Source organism: Lagopus leucura, unplaced genomic scaffold (genome assembly GCF_019238085.1).
Source record: "Lagopus leucura isolate 7727_CA_CO unplaced genomic scaffold, USGS_WTPT01 Super-Scaffold_73, whole genome shotgun sequence".
NCBI lineage: Eukaryota > Metazoa > Chordata > Aves > Galliformes > Phasianidae > Lagopus > Lagopus leucura.
In genome coordinates, this window is record NW_024962252.1 from 100,212,869 (window position 1) to 100,230,373 (window position 17,505).

Genomic DNA, 17,505 nt, shown 5'->3' on the forward strand with positions numbered 1-17,505 from the left:
TCATAGAAATAAACACCCACACTTGAGATTTTTTTACCTGAATGTTCAGGTCAGTTTAATGGAATTTGCCCAGTTGTTGTTATTTACCAGAGATGGATTTAAAACAACAACAAATAAAACCCAAGAAGATCCTGATGGCCACTGTGATTCTTTCCCCGAAGGTTATGTCTCTGATTTTATCAGAAGAGTTTTCAGAGCATTTTGAGATCCTCAGTTGCTAACAAGTGTGTTCTGCACAATCAGAAATCACTTAAGTTTGAGCATGCCACTGCTGTCGTTACAGGATAACTTTGGCTTTGACCTTCCAGCAGTGGAGGCTGCAACGAAAAAGCATGAGGCCATTGAAACAGACATTGCAGCATATGAAGAGCGAGTCCAGGCTGTGGTTGCAGTTGCGAAGGAGCTTGAGACTGAAAATTATCATGATATCAAACGCATCACTGCAAGAAAGGACAATGTTATACGCCTGTGGGAGTACCTCCTGGAGCTGCTCAGGGCACGAAGGCAACGGCTGGAAATGAATCTTGGCCTACAAAAGATTTTCCAGGAAATGCTATACATTATGGACTGGATGGATGAGATGAAGGTAGATGTTATCTATCTGAGAACATGGAATAAATATTCTAGAGAGGTGTACAGGTCTTTCCTTGGGTAAATTTTTAATGCTCACTTTGCCTTTCTGGTTTAGTGGGCAAATTCATAAGCAGTGAACAAATTCCTTTTACCTATAAATGATGATGTTTTTTAGAAAGTGAAGATTAAAAACAGTAAGGAAAAGGAACAGGCTTACTCCTATAGAAAGCCACTTTTCATATTCATGCCTCTGTGATAAGGACTGGAAGCTTTGGTCAGGCTTGGGTGAGAGTGAAAGGGAGTTAGATGAAATATCTTCAGCACTGCGTACATGGAAATCTAGTCACCTCTTCATCACTGTGCTTTAAAAAGCATGAAATATTTTCCTGTGTGTTTTGCTGGGACCTTAGAAAGGCAGGAATTCTAACTTTTTTCTTGTCCTTCATCCTGCAGAACTTGTAAGCTGTCTGTAGTTCAGTGGCAGCTTATGGTGCCTGCACAGAGTGCATTGCATTGGTCCTGCTGAGCTAACTCAGCTTTTCTTCATCTCAGACTTAGAACTGTGTTAAAGAGCACGGTCAAGTTCTTCATGGTTGTTAACTGTTTGAAAAGTGTTGGTTCAAATTCACATCAGTCCCATTCTGCTTATGTTTCTGGTGTTACTTTGGATTTAAATCATTGTAAAAATAGAGAGCGCAAAGGAGTAATTAAGAAACAAATAGCTCATGGCCTTCAGCTCATTTTACTTGCCTTTTACATTTTGATCAGGTGCTTCTGCTGTCACAAGACTATGGCAAACACTTGTTAGGAGTCGAAGACCTGTTGCAGAAACATGCTCTGGTGGAAGCTGACATTGCTATTCAGGCTGAGAGAGTGAGAGGGGTCAATGCATCTGCTCAGAAATTTGCCACCGATGGAGAAGGTAACTAGCAGCCAACGTGTCCTTCTTAGATGTAATTATATATGGGGTTCTCCTTGAGCCTTATTAGTTCTGCAAGGCGCATTATGTTGAGTTCAGCACCTGAATAGGAAAATCCAGCATTATTTGTTCCTTTTCTCCCTGTGTCAAAGATTAATTCAGCCAGGTAACTCACTCGAGATTTCAGTTTGCCTAGTGTCACGTTTTTAACCAGCAGCTGCTGTAACTTTGTAACACTAATTCCATTTTGTGTTTCTAGTACAAACATTAAGAAATTATGGAATTGAGTAAGTTTTTGTCTTTTAGATCTTTTAAAGTTCCAAATGAAGTCTGGGTAGTTCCATTGCTTCAGGAAGCTGTGGATTCTTTACTGTAAACTTAGCAGATGGAGCTATTGGGAGTTAAGAGCTCGCATGTGTGTCCCAGATGTAGAGTGAAAATTGGTGGGACCTTGTTGTAACCTACATTCTGTATCTGAACAGGTTACAAGCCGTGTGACCCGCAGGTTATTAGGGATCGCGTTGCTCACATGGAGTTCTGTTACCAAGAGCTGTGCCAGCTCGCAGCTGAGCGCCGGGCCCGCTTGGAGGAGTCCCGGCGCCTCTGGAAATTCTTCTGGGAAATGGCTGAAGAAGAGGGTTGGATCAGGGAGAAGGAGCAGATCCTTTCGTCTGATGACTACGGGAAGGACCTAACCAGCGTCGTCCGTCTCTTGAGCAAACATAAGGCATTTGAAGATGAAATGAGCGGTCGCAGTGGCCACTTTCAGCAGGCGATAAAAGAAGGTGAAGACATGATTGCGGAAGAGCATTTTGGGTCTGAGAAAATCAAAGAAAGAATTAAGGACATTCGGGAGCAGTGGGCTAACTTGGAACAGTTATCTGCCATTAGGAAGAAACGTCTGGAGGAAGCCTCTCTCCTTCACCAGTTCCAGGCTGATGCTGATGACATTGATGCGTGGATGTTGGACATCCTCAAAATTGTCTCCAGCAACGATGTTGGCCATGATGAATATTCCACTCAGTCCTTGGTCAAGAAACACAAGGATGTTGCTGAAGAGATTGCAAGCTACCGGCCAACCATTGACTCGCTTCATGAACAGGCAAAGGCTCTACCCCAGGAGCATGCCGGCTCTCCAGATGTGCAAGGCAGGTTGTCTGGGATAGAAGAAAGATACAAAGAGGTTGCTGAGCTGACTCGGCTACGTAAACAGGCTTTGCAGGATACCCTTGCTCTTTATAAGATGTTCAGTGAGGCAGATGCTTGCGAGCTTTGGATTGACGAGAAGGAGAAGTGGCTGAATAATATGCAGATCCCGGAGAAGCTGGAGGACCTGGAAGTGATCCAGCACAGGTGAGAATGGCTTTACCAGGAACTTTGGGGAATACTGGATGGAAAGTTTGTTTGCACCAGCTACCTTTGTCAACTTGCCTATGACTTCAGTTCTCTAATGCCTTTGTGATTTTTACTTGTTTTTTCCAGATTTGAAAGCTTAGAGCCAGAAATGAACAATCAGGCTTCCCGTGTTGCAGTCGTGAACCAAATTGCAAGACAGCTAATGCACAGTGGCCATCCAAGTGAGAAGGAGATAAAAGCACAGCAAGATAAGCTCAACACAAGGTGAGTGCAGGCCTAACACTCAGGAAAATGTGACACTGCTTGAATAAAATACAGTGAGGTCACTTGTATTTCTTATATGTCTTTTTTTAATATATTCTGGTATTCTTACCTTAAGTATCTTCAAAGAAACCCTTAACTATAAAGTTTCCAAAGCAAAGAGAGCTGTGTCTTTGCAGTATTTGATTAGCAGGTGGAGTTCTGCAATTAACTTTAACCAGGTCCTGTATCAGTACCCCAACTTGAGAGGTGGAAGCTTAGCATAGTGGCAGTTATAACAAAAAAGAAACCAACGTAACATCTTATCTAAATTAAATCATTTTCTGGCTTCACAGTCCACTGAGACAGTGTGTTTAGTGTGAAAATCAGAGGTAGCTAGCAATTTTTCACTAAAGGAAAAGTTATACTTGGAAGGACTCAGTGTTGCTGATACTTGGCATATTCTAATAAATGCCATAGCTTTGTTAATAGCTTTTTTGATAGAACTATTAATAATATGGAAAGAACTGAAAGTAGCGTGAATAAGTTAGGTTATTTCATGGCTTCACAAGCTGATTTGAGTAAGTGCTCACTCAGTAATGTTGCCAGTACTCTTTTCCCTTAGTGTACACACGTCTCGATTTATCTGCCTTTTTCTCCTCATAAATTTCAGATGGAGCCAGTTCAGAGAACTGGTAGACAGGAAGAAGGATGCCCTGATCTCTGCCTTAAGTATCCAGAATTACCACCTTGAATGTAATGAAACCAAGTCCTGGATCAGGGAGAAAACCAAAGTGATTGAATCCACACAAGATCTGGGTAACGATCTGGCTGGAGTGATGGCTCTGCAGCGGAAGCTGACGGGCATGGAACGCGACCTGGTAGCCATTGAAGCTAAGCTCAGTGACCTGCAAAAGGAGGCAGAAAAGCTGGAATCGGAGCATCCTGACCAGGCACAAGCTATCCTTTCACGGCTTGCAGAAATCAACGATGTATGGGAAGAAATGAAGACCACCCTGAAGAACCGGGAGGAGTCTCTTGGAGAGGCAAGCAAACTGCAGCAGTTCCTGAGAGATCTGGATGACTTCCAGTCTTGGCTATCCAGAACGCAGACTGCAATCGCCTCCGAAGACATGCCGAACACACTGACAGAGGCTGAGAAGCTGCTCACTCAACACGAGAACATTAAGAACGAAATCAACAACTACGAGGAAGACTATCAGAAGATGAGGGACATGGGTGAGATGGTGACACAAGGGCAGACTGATGCTCAGTACATGTTCTTACGCCAGCGCCTGCAGGCTTTGGACACTGGATGGAATGAGCTTCACAAAATGTGGGAGAACAGGCAAAATCTCCTTTCCCAGTCTCATGCCTACCAGCTCTTTCTCAGAGACACCAAGCAAGCGGAAGCATTTCTTAACAACCAGGTAAGCGATCGAGATCCACTTTGTTTCATTTATCATAGAGTCATAGAATTCTCATCAAACTCACTTCCACACGTTAACATCATGTACTGCAAGGAGCTAACAGACGAGATTGTTCAGCAGGAGAGCTAAGAACAGATACATTATTATCTTTTTTTTCCTAACTGCAATTTGCTCTTTGTATTTACTTCCAACTGTTCTTAGGAGGCCTTTCTTTTGATATGTGGTGAATCTATTTACAGAGTATACAATACAGTCTGAGTGCAGTACTTTTATCTCTCTGATTTGTGTTTTAAACGCAGGAGTATGTTTTGGCACACACAGAAATGCCCACTACCTTGGAAGGAGCAGAAGCTGCTATTAAGAAACAGGAGGATTTCATGACCACCATGGATGCGAATGAAGAAAAGATCAATGCAGTTGTAGAGACGGGCAGAAGGCTAGTTAGTGATGGGAACATCAACTCTGATAAAATCCAGGAGAAAGTGGACTCTATTGATGACAGGTAAGGTCAGAGTGATGGCAGAATGTAGCTGTTTGTGTTTCATTTCCTTTCTCTGAGAGATGGTACTTTATTGGAATCAAGAGGCAAAGTGACATGCTAGAAAATGTCTGTTGCAGACTGTTTTCTTTGTCCCGTGTAGAAGTAGGAACTGTAATGTTCCAAAAATATGCTTGGCTACCTTAATTAAATGTTACCTCTCCCATTTTCTAGAGACTTAGGGAATGAGCTCACTACCCAGAATTTGGCTACAGGAGTGTTGCCACACAGTTCTTGGAGTACTGTCAGACTTCATACTCTAGTGGAAGCTGTAGCAGTAGCTATACTTGATTTTACAAGTCTTAAATTTCCTCTGCTATCTCCTAGCTGATTCAGTTACAATAATATATCCCTGTCCTTCCTCTGGGGAAGGAACGTGGCTCTTCAAAAGTGTAATTGGCATTTTATCAACCCCACCTACTTGGCTTTAATCGTGTTTTCCAAGTTGTCTGGCCCTTCTGAAATGAGATTAGAAAGCCTTGGTACAAATGCAGCTTTCATCTTAGAAAAAGGTTTTTGTTTTGTCTCTTCAGCTGTGGTGTGACTGCTGTAGACATTTTAAGAGTTTCATTTTCTTTTGGAACCGAATGTTCAGTTTTGATGGCTATGATTTATAGTTCTGCCTTCATTTGGTTTGAATAGTAGTGGAATCTTTCAAAGTGGTTTTCGGCCATGATTATCAGAACACAGCAGTAAGTTCCTGCAGAGCTTTTATGTCAAATACTACTGACCACCTTCTGTCAGAGTTGCATCCTTCTGCAGCTAGGAAGCTCAGGCAGAAGATGTTGTACCTTTCCTGTTTCAGTAAACATTTACACCATGTGTGTACCTGCCTTAGCTGTGGCCCAAGGCTTTAAAAAAAGGTGAATGTCCCTGTCTCCAGAGCTTGTGTGAGCCCTCTGGCATCCTAACCCCTAGGATAGCTCACATTTTCATTCTTTCTCCGGCCAGCTTGACTCCCTTTAGATTCTTTAGATTCTGAACAGAATCTGCAAGGACCAGAAAAAAGAAATGATGTGAAAGCAACCTAGGATCTGAGCTTGTTCACTTACTTGGGTTTCCATCCACAGCCACTTAGATCCCAAGTCCAGGCACATGCAGGTCTCTTTATGTGACGATAACAATTTCCTTTTCTGGAAGACAATGCTCACAGATAAAGGAAGCACTTACATGTGCCTTTTGTTCAACACTGGAACACAGTGAGCTTATCCAGTCAGCACCTTTGTTTGTTCTCCATTTCCTTAAAGCAGAGATGTGTAGAGGGGCTCCTTCTGCCCGTTTCTGTGGTGCTCTGATGCCCATTTCCCAGCACAGCTTCTCCTCTGTGTCCCTGTGGCACTCTGGTCAGCCACCTGGGCTGTCCTGTATGCTGCACGTGTGCTGCTCCCACTCAGAAGGGCAGTTGAGTCTTAGAGGCTGTATTTTATTTTTAAGCTCACTTTTGTTTTCAGCGCATTTCCTCAATTCCAAAGCTATTTATGCAGAGTGCTGCAAAAACCATCCGGTGCACTGCTATCCAGGAAATCCGTGTGATTGCTCTCTGAGCCTGTAAGGATGATAAGCCTCAAGAACAAAGCGTTAGGACTGGGTGTAGTGGGAGTGGTAGCAAAGGAAGCCTCTGGTTTAACAAAAAATTGCTCTCCCTACCAAGCTCCTGTCTTTTGTTATAACAAAAGACAAAACCAAACAAACTCAAATATGTGCAGTGGCTCCATGCTTCCTGTGCTCTTTGTAATTTTTTATATTGTTAATAGTGGCTTTTTTTACAGTAATGCTTGCAAGCTAAGCCACTGCTCATTGGGAGAGCAGACAGCATTTCGGGGCAAAGGCTTACCACCTCAACAGGCATGGGAGGCATCAGGAAGGAGAAGAGACTACAGAAGCTGAGTGAAACTGTGTGGTAGGAGATGCAACTTCTACACTGTCTTTCAGTGGAGATCAAAATTAAAATAAATGGGAATAGGCACATGTAGAAAGCAAGAAAAGGAGAAGATGGGTTTGAATAAAACTACTACAAGGAAAGAAAGTGAATTGAAGCAAGCCATCAGCACACTTGTGGCACACAAGATCCAGTTATCCTGCCATAAGGAAAGTGGCAAATCCAGGTTTTGTGTTTGTACGACTTTCTACTCAACAGAGAAGTGAAATAATTTTTTCTCCTTGCCCATTCAGAAAAGAGAATGCCTGCTGTTAGCTGGAGCAATTAAATAAGTTAGAACTGCCATGCATATATCTCAGTATTCTTAACAGACAGTAGCATTCATGCTTTGTGTAAGATTTATTAGAGGCTTTGAAACCCACAGGTTTACAGTTTAACCACAAGAGATGTTGTCAGTTTTCAGCATTGTTAGCCTTCTCAGGGGCCTCTGGGGAGGCAGTCTGGGAGCACTGTGGCAGCTTTGGTGCTCTGCTCTTGGAGTAATTTCAGTCAGACACATCTTCATGCTGAACATACATCATTTCCCTGTTCTGGATTCTTCATATTGTTGCCAGAAGAGGAAGACACCCCATGCTCTGTTTCCTACCTTCTGTTTTCCTTGTAGGTCTAGCTTAGCTTGGACACTTGGATCTGAGGTAGCCTCATCACTGTATACAGAGGAAGGTATCTATTTAATGTAAAGCTGGACACTGCTATAATTTAAGTAACATAAGTGATTATTTACTTGAGAAAGCAGATGGATTCAAGCAGTCATTCTAAATAACTGGAATCTGGAGAGCAAACCGTTCTGTGCTGGTGTGGGCTTTTCTTCCAGAAGAGTTCTAGCAGATCAGTGAGAGCATTCATTGATAACCCAGAGTACGGCAGGATTGGGATTCCTGGCCCTTCCTTGCTGCGCACCTCTCAGAAGAAAAGGGCTTTAATAGAAACATCAGCAATCAGCAGTTGAGCAACCTTTGTTAACAATCCGCATGCATGAAGATTTGAGCTCTTCTCCACCTCAGGGACACTGCAGTGCTTGGGTGGAGCTGCAGTTTGGGCCATCTTGCAGCCCCACTGTGCCCAGCAGGTTCAAGAGCAGCCAGGGAAGCAGCGTGACTGCAAGAAGAGAATTCTGGAATATGTTGCTGGAACTTCTAGAGAACGACTTAGGGAAAACAGACAAGGAATTAATGATGTTAGAGGTAGCCAGTCTGCGTAAGGAGAACACACTGAATGGCTTCTTACGGCCATTTATTCCCATGATGAAAAGATTCTGTGATGAAAAGATAGGAATTCCTTCCTGTTCCAGCAGTGTCCATCCTCAAAATACCCCAACCACATCTTCAAGTATCCAGTTGAAACCTTGCCACAATTGGACTCTGTTCTTCTTCAGAGAATACTCATCACTCAGCCTCACCCCAGGCCACCTTGGACAAAGAAACGACCTTTTAGTTGCTTAGCTCTGAGCACCCAAGATCAGATTTATTTCACTGAAGAAAAAAAAACAGAAGTGTTTCATCATCTGTATTACTTCCCTGCATGTTTTCCCTTCAAAGTTCACGAAGTTTCCAGCGCTCTGTGGGAGATATTTTTGTCAGTTTTTTTAAACTCCGGATTTCTCAACATAAGAACTTGTCTGTTCATTCTTTATTCAAATCGGTGTCATGAAAACTCTTTTGGTTTCACAACTTGTGCCCTTTCCAGAATACTTGAGTCTAGAATGTAATCCACCCTTAAATCTATGAGATCATCAGGATAGAATCACCCAAACAATTCCTTGCTTCATTTCAGCAACTGGAATAATGCACTGTATTTGCCCAAGCATATGTAAATGAGCCAAGACGGAGCTGGATCAAACCCACTGATGTCAGCTACCTTGCAGTGGTTTTTCCTAAGGCACAATCTGTGTGTCCTTTCCTTTGTACTCTCTGATAACACCTGCCAAAACGTCAAGATTACCTGGGCTTGGACTCCAGCCTCCTGCTTTGACAGCTACATGTGTCTTCCCTGCCATCTGATCTGTAACTCCACTGATTACAGCTACAGCTGTACCGATGCTGCTTGTATTGAGACAATAGCGAAGCTGTTTGCAGTCCTTTGAACAGTTCTCTCCTATTCCTCTGTCTACAGCCCTATTGCTTCTACGTAAAACTTATCCTCAGGTTATCCTTGTGTTTCTGAAGGCACTGCACTCTTCCCAGAGAGTTTGCTCTGGAGATTTGTAGATCAGGAAAAGTGGTACATTAAGCCAGTTTTGTCAACGTAATTTATGGCCCTCAAGAACGTTGTGAGCCTCTGGAGATTTCTGCTAATGTGGATTTATTTAGCTATTGCTCTTATGTTCTGAGATCATCTTATAAATTGCCACCCTATAAAATGGTTTCCTACTCTCTATCCTTATTAATCTCATTCTATTACGTAGCACAGTGGCTTTTTAAGAGCAGACACAATGAATGTGATCAAATCTTACACGGTGAGCAATAAACAAAAATCATCTTCTTTACTCTGCCTCCTCCCTCTACATTGCTGTATAAATAACAAGGCTGCTGAATAACAGGGGTAGCTATTCCAAATGAAGCATCAGTCAAAAACACGTTCAGTGCTACGTGGGGAATGGGCTCATCAGGCACCATGTCTGCTTGGAGAGCCCACCACGTCCTGTGGGATTGGGATGAGCACCATCCATCCTTCAAGGGGACGCAGTTAACAAATTAAATGTAGGGCTTTTTGTCTAACCTTTGGTTTTCCTCTCCAGCGAGTGCTAAATGCTCTGAGAAATACATTCCAAGGTGCATAATGCTTCCATTGGCAGAAATACGTAACCGTGTCATGTCAGGTTTGTCAAGTACAGCATTTGGAAGGTTATATAAACGACTGCAGCTTTGTTACCAGAAGGAGGTGCAGAGCCATCGAGGAGGTGTATTATGAAGAGCATTACAGCAAACAGGCGCCGTGCAAAGGCTCCGTAGCGTGAGGCCCCATTGCTGCAGTTTTGAAGATTGTTTTCGTATGTTTTTTGGCAAACAGTCTGAACTTTCCTATGGTCTTGAAATTAATGCTCCAAATTCTGTACGTAACGCTTGTGAAATCCCGCTGATTTCAAAATTTTCCCTGTGTGTTTAACTGGTCACAAAAACAGATACGTGCTGAACTTAAGTAACCACACTAAATAACGCGTTCACGTCTGAACTTCAAACGTGCCCTTCATTAGGAAGGTAATTAAAGACATGCCATATGCTTATGCAACGTATGTATCCCAGAGAGGCTACAGAAATGAGCAGCCCGATTTTGCATGGAATGCCTATTTCAAGATTGCTCTTATTTTTTTTGGCTAGGCATAGGAAGAACCGTGAAGCAGCCAGTGAACTTCTGATGAGACTGAAGGATAACAGGGATCTTCAGAAGTTTCTTCAGGATTGTCAAGAGGTAAATAATCTCCTTTCAGTGGTATCACCATTAGCTACATCCTGCGGAAAAGCATCCCTACCCCTCATATGTTTGGAATAGTCAGTATTTGGCAATCGAGTCATCCAGTGGTATTTAGTATGGAGTAAACAATTCACAAAACAAAACCAGACACCTAGAACCCTCCACATTAACCCATTGGTTGTATGAACTGGTTTTTCTCCAGCTGTGGTATAAGTTAACCACCCAGAACGTGGTGGGATTAGCACTGAGCTGTCATGCTAAGAATTTTTCTAGGGCTTTGTATGTATATCAGGCCTGATCCAGGATATTTCTTCAAGTGATTTGTACGGAATGCTAGTCAGAAAAATAGATGCTTATCAAAAAGGAGAGCAGATATAATGGGGGTAGTTTTTAAGGTGTGATTTACCTGATAGTTTGTTTTGTTAAGATTTTGTTAAGACTGTTAAGAACCACGACATTGAAAAAAAAAGTCAAAACCAGAAATCCTTTCCAGATTTCCAGGTGGCTTACTTGGACTCTTCACTCTGAAAGCAACATTTTAAGGTTCAAATAGCCTTGTTCCAAGCATGAGGAATTGAGTGAGCAATTTTTAGGATATTTCCTGCAATACTGACAGGTACTGAGGATGGCACAGGCCTTGCCTGTGACATCTGTTAAAAGCTGACTGTCTGTACCTGAAGCCTGCAAAGAAAGGTGACTGTTGGGAAAATGCTTTTAATTTCAAGTGCTACTGCATTAGCCTTATAAAACATAAGCCAGCCAAGGGAGAGTGGAAGTCACTGCAGTGTGTCTAACTGAAATTGCCCCACAGCTGGGATTTTGTACAAGTAATCATACAAAATGACACTCACAAACTGGGCAGATGATGTTTACTGCTTGGTTGCCTGGATGCAGTCTGTCTTCCTGCATTGCGTAAGCTGAACAGAAACTTGGCTTAAATGTTCCTTCCTTGGTAGTACAAACATGACAGATTAGCAAAAATTCTGCTGTTATTAGCAACAGCTTCTTCCTTCCTCTGTAACATTTCTAATACAAAAATCCCCCTGGTTCTTGGAGCAGTTCTAGCTTCTGTGTCAATGTGGTTTTCCCTAGGGCTTTTTTTTTCCCCCATAGTCACCGAAAGAAAAAGGAACACATAAAAGCTCCAGTGTCTGGCCACCTGAATGCCTTTTCTTGTGATTGTTTTTCTCCAGCTACTGAAATCTGGATGTCTCAACTGAGCTTTTCAAAGATAGAATGTACAATATCAGAACATTGTAAATTTCTCCAATCCTTTTTAGGAGTTTATTAGCCAAGGTGACAACTGAATGCTTGTTTTCTGAGAGAACAGCCACGATGAGATGCAGGATGTGTATTGGTGGGATTACAGAATGCCTACTGATTCCTGCATTGGGCCCGAGGGACTGTGCCACTTCCAGCACAGCTGCCAGCTCTGTGCCCTACAGAGCCCAGGGAGGGACGGGAGCCAGAGGAGTACCTTCCCTTTGCTCTTCCATTACCTCTGACCAGGAAGCTGAGTGCTCAGCAGGCAGATTTGAATCAGTTCTGTTTCACTGTGCAGTGATCCCTCATCTTTTCTGCCTGCTGCATTCGGAGGGCTCTCGATGCAGGGAGAGGCTGAATGCCTTCTGCAGTGTGCTCCTTCCCTTGGGCAGCTGCCTTCATCAACAGCCCTCCGTGCTGAAGAGCAGCCTCCTGCCCTCTGTCTCCTGCCCCTGGCTGGAAGCAGGGTTGTGGCACTTGGGGAGGTGGCAGGGAATGCTCAGAACAACAGCTCAGCCGTGATAAAGCTTACCTCTGGGTCGCAGGCAAAGAAAAGTGCAGCAGATTTTCGTGTTGTTAGGAGATACATTGGGACAGCAAATCCCGGGGTGCTGCTTTTTTTCTCACATTCATAAATATGAATGTGTTAAATAAATTGTCTGAGCCAATAAAACACAGTGACAAGAAGAAATGCAGAGGACGGGGGGGATTTGATAAATTCTTCTGTTTCGTTTTCTTGGTCTTCCTGCCATTCCACAGCTCACCTTGGAGGAGATTACAGCTGTAAGCACGTGAAGCTGAGCACTGCCTGGGCTTGTTTCCCTGGGGTGCCACAGTGACAGCGTTAGGCTGGACTGCGCATTTCTGTCTGCCTGCCTGCCATGCCGGCTTCATGGCGCAGCACAGTGTCTGCCTAACAGCTAGCTCTGCTGCCATTAGCAGCTGCCTCATGTTTTCCTGGGTAAATGAGCACCGCAAACATCAGGCACTGTTTTAGCAAATGATTGTGTAATTTTTTTAAATCCAATCCTGTTCTGAAGATACCGACTTCCAGGGACCATAGAGTGTTCAAAGTCCAGATTTTAGTAGTCTCCCCTGAAGTGCTTTGTTCGCGCTTCTGTGTTACCAGAAGGAGTAGAATAGCGCTGTGCCAGTCAGAGCTGAGGGTTTTATCCTGGCAGCCACCAGCTGACTGCATGCCTCCATCCGTCCATGTCTCAGCTGACCCCATCTGCTGAACAGACCTTCCTGCCTTGCTCTAGGAAGCACTTTTAAATCCTCAGAAGGCTGAATGCAGTGGCTGAGTGAATGCAAACAATGAAAGATGAGCAGTGCAGTTTTCAGACTAGAGCAGCTGTCTTCTGGCTAGAAAGGCAGGAGTGAAGCCCCTTGTTTCAGGCTGCACAGCAGTCCTTGATGTAGCTTGTGACTGTTAAGTAGCCTGGCAGCCTGCTACCTGTAATCTTTGAAGCCTACGGAGATCTTCATTAACATGAGTATTTTTCTGTTTAGACTTGGAAGCAAAATCAAATGAATTTCTTTGATGGTTTAGGTTTTTATTTTTTTGTTGTTTTTTTTTTTTAATTGCTTTGATTTTTCCCTTTTTGCAGAACTCAACAGTACCTGTAAGGGACGATTTTTAAAAGTCTTGTGCATCTGAATGAATTTGTTGTCCTGTGTCCTGAGCACTTAGCAGGGAACTGGCAAATCCTGCCTGTGCTCTGTTACTCTTTTTGTCAGGCTGCTTCCTCGGCAAGGCGGCGTGCATCACAGATGTGCCATTCTAGGAAAAAAGCTTAGATTTGTTTTGACAGTTTGCTCTTTGGCAGGTAACTTTATATATGCAGAAATTAAATCTTTTTGCAAGTTGTATAAACATTCCGATGAGTGTTTTTTCTCATCCACACCTTAGGAGCAGATTGAGCAGAAAGGCTCATTGTAAGAGGAAATTGGATGTTGGCTGCTATGATCACTTTCTCATTCCATTTGCCCTTGGCCAATGAGCTATTTATAAACCATTGATTTTTCCCCAGTGTTGATCTGAGAATTGTTCTCGTTGTCTTTGTATTTGAGGAAAATCAGAACGCAGTCAGCTTTGGGTTTTATGTAATGGCAGAAGGAATGTCTTTAGTACCAAGAACCTTGCTGGAGGCCAGGCAAATAAACAAATCCAAGCGTTTATTTAACCTATGTAAAGAAAAGATGGTAGGGAAAGCTAAAATGTGGTGTGAATTAATGGTCTGAGACCATCTTCATTCTTAAGGCTTTTAATGCCAGTAGAACTACCGTGTTTCTTCTCATTCAGTGTTTCCATGAAAGATTTACCACAGGCTCTGTGTTTCTCTGGAGAGTGACTTTGGCATGCCACTCCATTTGTGTGTTCTTCTGCTGTGTCCTGGGGAAGCCAGTGAGGCTCCACAGGGGCGTGGTGGTGCCATTCGGGTCCTCATCTCCAGTAGCAAGCACAGTGAATAATGTTGCAAGGGAAGAACAGCACGAAAGTACACTGTGGTCACAAAGTAGGATGTGTCCCTGCTTCTTTTCCTGTTGAGCTGGCGGAGACCTGCGTGTTTGATTTTGCTCGTGATGGAACTGGTTCCTTTCTGTCTGGTCTTGGGGTTGTTTGTATGCCAGAGATGGATGTTAGTTGTTAAGGAGGCAGATCCTTGACTGAATCCTGAGTAAAAACAGTCTGTGAATCCCACGCATTGTGATACTTCGCATTATTTCCTGCTACAAATATTATTATGAACACCTGTGTGTTTTCTTTTTCAGCTCTCACTCTGGATCAATGAGAAGATGCTTACAGCCCAGGATATGTCTTACGATGAGGCAAGGAACCTGCACAGCAAATGGCTGAAGCATCAGGCATTTATGGCAGAACTTGCATCCAACAAAGAATGGCTGGAGAAGATTGAAAAGGTGACTACAGAATGCCCAAAGTGTGCCCCTGTGTGTCAGAGGAGATCTGTTCTTCTGCAGGACTGGTCCTTGTGTCGTGTGTTCAGATGAGTCAAAAGGAGGTCTTGTTACTGTAGGATAACTGCCTGTCTCATTTTGTCTCCAGCTAACCCATTTTATTCCTCATCCATCGTAAATATTTTTACCCAAGACACATTCATAGAACACATAAAAGCTAAGTTGACAGTTTGATTTTGCCTAATCATTCTTACTGTTAGGAGTAAGGTAGAACCTATTTTTCATACCCCAAAAGTGAAGAGGGCAAACGTTGTGATTTCAGCTAATAAAGGACAAATACAGGGTGGGAAATAACTGAACATAGATGAATGTAGACCCACATTCTGCCACGTTGGCTGTCATTCTTTCAGGAATTTCAGGCAGCCTTTTCACATGCCAACTTAATGTAAGAAGTAAAAGTACGGCCAGTTTTGTAATTAATTAACAGATTCACAGCTCCGTGTCACCATCTTACTATGAAGGCTTTTATATTCTGTCATGAGCTGTACTTTTTTCCCACCAATTTCTCATGTGCAACTTCGGGAAACTAAGAAAGAAAATTAAACTGTCTTTAGTCCTGACAGTGAGGTTTCTGTTCAGTGTAAGTTAGCTTAATTGCTTGTTTCCTTTCCCGCTTTGGCACTCTGTATCCCATTAGAGGCTTTTCTCTGATCTGCAAATAGCAATACGCCTTAATGGTGTAATTAAAAGGCTGCTCTTAGTACTGGATGTACTTTTTTAGTAATGCTAGCACATCCTCATTCTTTACCTCTGAAAAATCAGATAGCAGCGAAGTACCAAAGTTCTGTATTGAGTCACAGCTGACAATCACTGTGTTAATGTTTTCAGGGTCACTGCCAGTAAGTGTTCTGTGCTGTCAGTAGTGTTCACATCAGAGAAATTCATCCGTTGTTAGCACCACCTAGCTGCAGAGGTAGAAGTGTAATGAGAAATAAAGGATTTCCAAAGCTAATAGAATCTCCTTATTGATAAAAATATATGTTAAGTCCAAGTGTTCTGCCACTATGTCCTGCTTTCCAAGGGAGAATGTTCTTCTCTGGCCCTAGCTTAAGCACCTGGGAATTGCTGTGACCCACTGACACATCCCCCTTAAGTCACAGAGCTCCATTTCATGCCATAAGTTCCCCCTCCAGCATTACACTGGATCTGCAGCGCTCCCTTGGTGAGGTGCCCCAGGGAAGGCAGGTGGGCAGCTCGTTCAGCTGCAGCTCCCATTCTGTCACACAGGTTTGCGGGCAGCCTGCCCCACTCCAGTCCAAGCAGCTTTCCTGGAAGTCCCACAGGGGAACATGAGTAGAGGGGACAAGAAAAGAGGTGTTGCTTGACCTTCCTGTTGCCAGAAAACTCTGTTCCTTGCAACAGAAGGATGTGGGAGATGTTGTTCTGGAAAGAGTCATTGGATAATTGGAGATAGAAAGTGAGTGGTTGATGTTGCCAGCAGATGAAAAATCATGAATGCTTGCTAATTGGAATAATTTCACTAGCCGTCTGTGAGTGCTCCTGAAGAGAAACCATTTTGCTTGCTCTTTGCTTTGCAGGAGGGAATGCAGCTCATTGCAGAGAAACCAGAGACTGAAGCTGTAGTGAAGGAAAAGCTAACGGGTCTTCATCAAATGTGGGAAGAGCTCGAATCCACTACTCAGACCAAGGCTCAGCGCCTCTTCGATGCAAACAAGGCAGAGCTTTTTACCCAGAGCTGTGCTGATTTGGATAAGTGGCTGAATGGTTTGGAGAGCCAAATTCAGTCGGACGACTACGGAAAAGACCTCACCAGTGTCAACATCCTGTTGAAGAAACAGCAGGTAAAGAGAGCACAGGTTACAGAGCAGGCATTGAGCATCTACCTGCACTCAGAGGAGTGGGAGGGGAGATCCTTTCAGTTTAGAAAAAATCTTATTGTCTTTTCCTTCTTCTTCTTGCTGCATTTATCTTTAAGAAGAAGCAAAAACATTCAGAAACAAATCAGCCATACATTCCGTGATGCAATCTCTCCCTTGTACTTCCTTCCCTCCATACCCTATTACCTGTTACCACTGGTGGTAGTCCTCCAGTCACCAGTGCCTGCATGCTACCCAGATGTGTCCAGTGCTGGTTGGTCCCTGGTTTCTTGCAGTAAAGACAGTGAGCACATCAGGGGACAGCGAAGCTCTCATCTGCAATTAGCAATGCTCTGACATTGTTCAGTGTAACTTGTGAACGACTGATAGAAGTGATTTACCTGTGCCCTGTTGGTCAGATTTGCACAAACAGGAATACTGGCAGGTGGCTGCAGTTGTGAAAGAGTGAATCTGTGTGTAAACCTCGTACTTTCCAACAGGAATACTACAATGATTATTAATATGATAAACCCAGATTACCAGCATCTGTTCTTCCTTCTTATGAAGCTACTGATGTACCCTAGTTTTATAAATTGCTTTTACCCTGTTTTTGAAGCCTTTTTGCCATGTTTCTGTTTTAGATGCTAGAGAATCAAATGGATGTTCGTAAGAAGGAGATAGAAGAGCTACAAAGCCAGGCACGGGCTCTAAGTCAAGAAGGGAAGAGTACAGATGAAGTAGATGGCAAACGCCTTACTGTTGAAAAGAAATTTTTGGAGTTGTTGGAGCCTTTGAATGAAAGAAAAGCAAACCTGCTGGCCTCCAAAGAAATCCACCAGTTCAACCGGGACGTGGAGGATGAAATTGTAAGTACAAAAGAAGTCTCGTTCCTCAGACATGAGGAGACACTCACATCTCTCACAGAGCTTAGGATAAACCTTTCAATCATGTCTCAGTAGCATGCTATAGTAATGCTGCTTTTTGCACCTTGTTAACGCTCTGTTGTTCTGGCTGTACCTGGGGTTGCATTAAAACAGATG

At 43.3% G+C, this 17,505-nt stretch overlaps 1 protein-coding gene across 3 annotated transcripts in view; it reads left to right on the plus strand.

Moving 5' to 3' along the window:
* Nucleotides 1-17,505, plus strand: part of SPTBN1 (spectrin beta, non-erythrocytic 1) — a 121,791-nt gene that overhangs the window by 82,398 nt on the left and 21,888 nt on the right. For all 3 annotated transcript variants that reach the window (XM_042862233.1, XM_042862234.1, XM_042862235.1), the window contains 10 exons: nt 284-586; nt 1,342-1,495; nt 1,975-2,845; nt 2,975-3,112; nt 3,762-4,518; nt 4,818-5,020; nt 10,313-10,403; nt 14,445-14,591; nt 16,187-16,450; nt 17,107-17,331. In XM_042862233.1, coding sequence (XP_042718167.1) covers nt 284-586; nt 1,342-1,495; nt 1,975-2,845; nt 2,975-3,112; nt 3,762-4,518; nt 4,818-5,020; nt 10,313-10,403; nt 14,445-14,591; nt 16,187-16,450; nt 17,107-17,331 — 3,153 coding nt within the window. The remainder of the gene's footprint in view (nt 1-283; nt 587-1,341; nt 1,496-1,974; nt 2,846-2,974; nt 3,113-3,761; nt 4,519-4,817; nt 5,021-10,312; nt 10,404-14,444; nt 14,592-16,186; nt 16,451-17,106; nt 17,332-17,505) is intronic.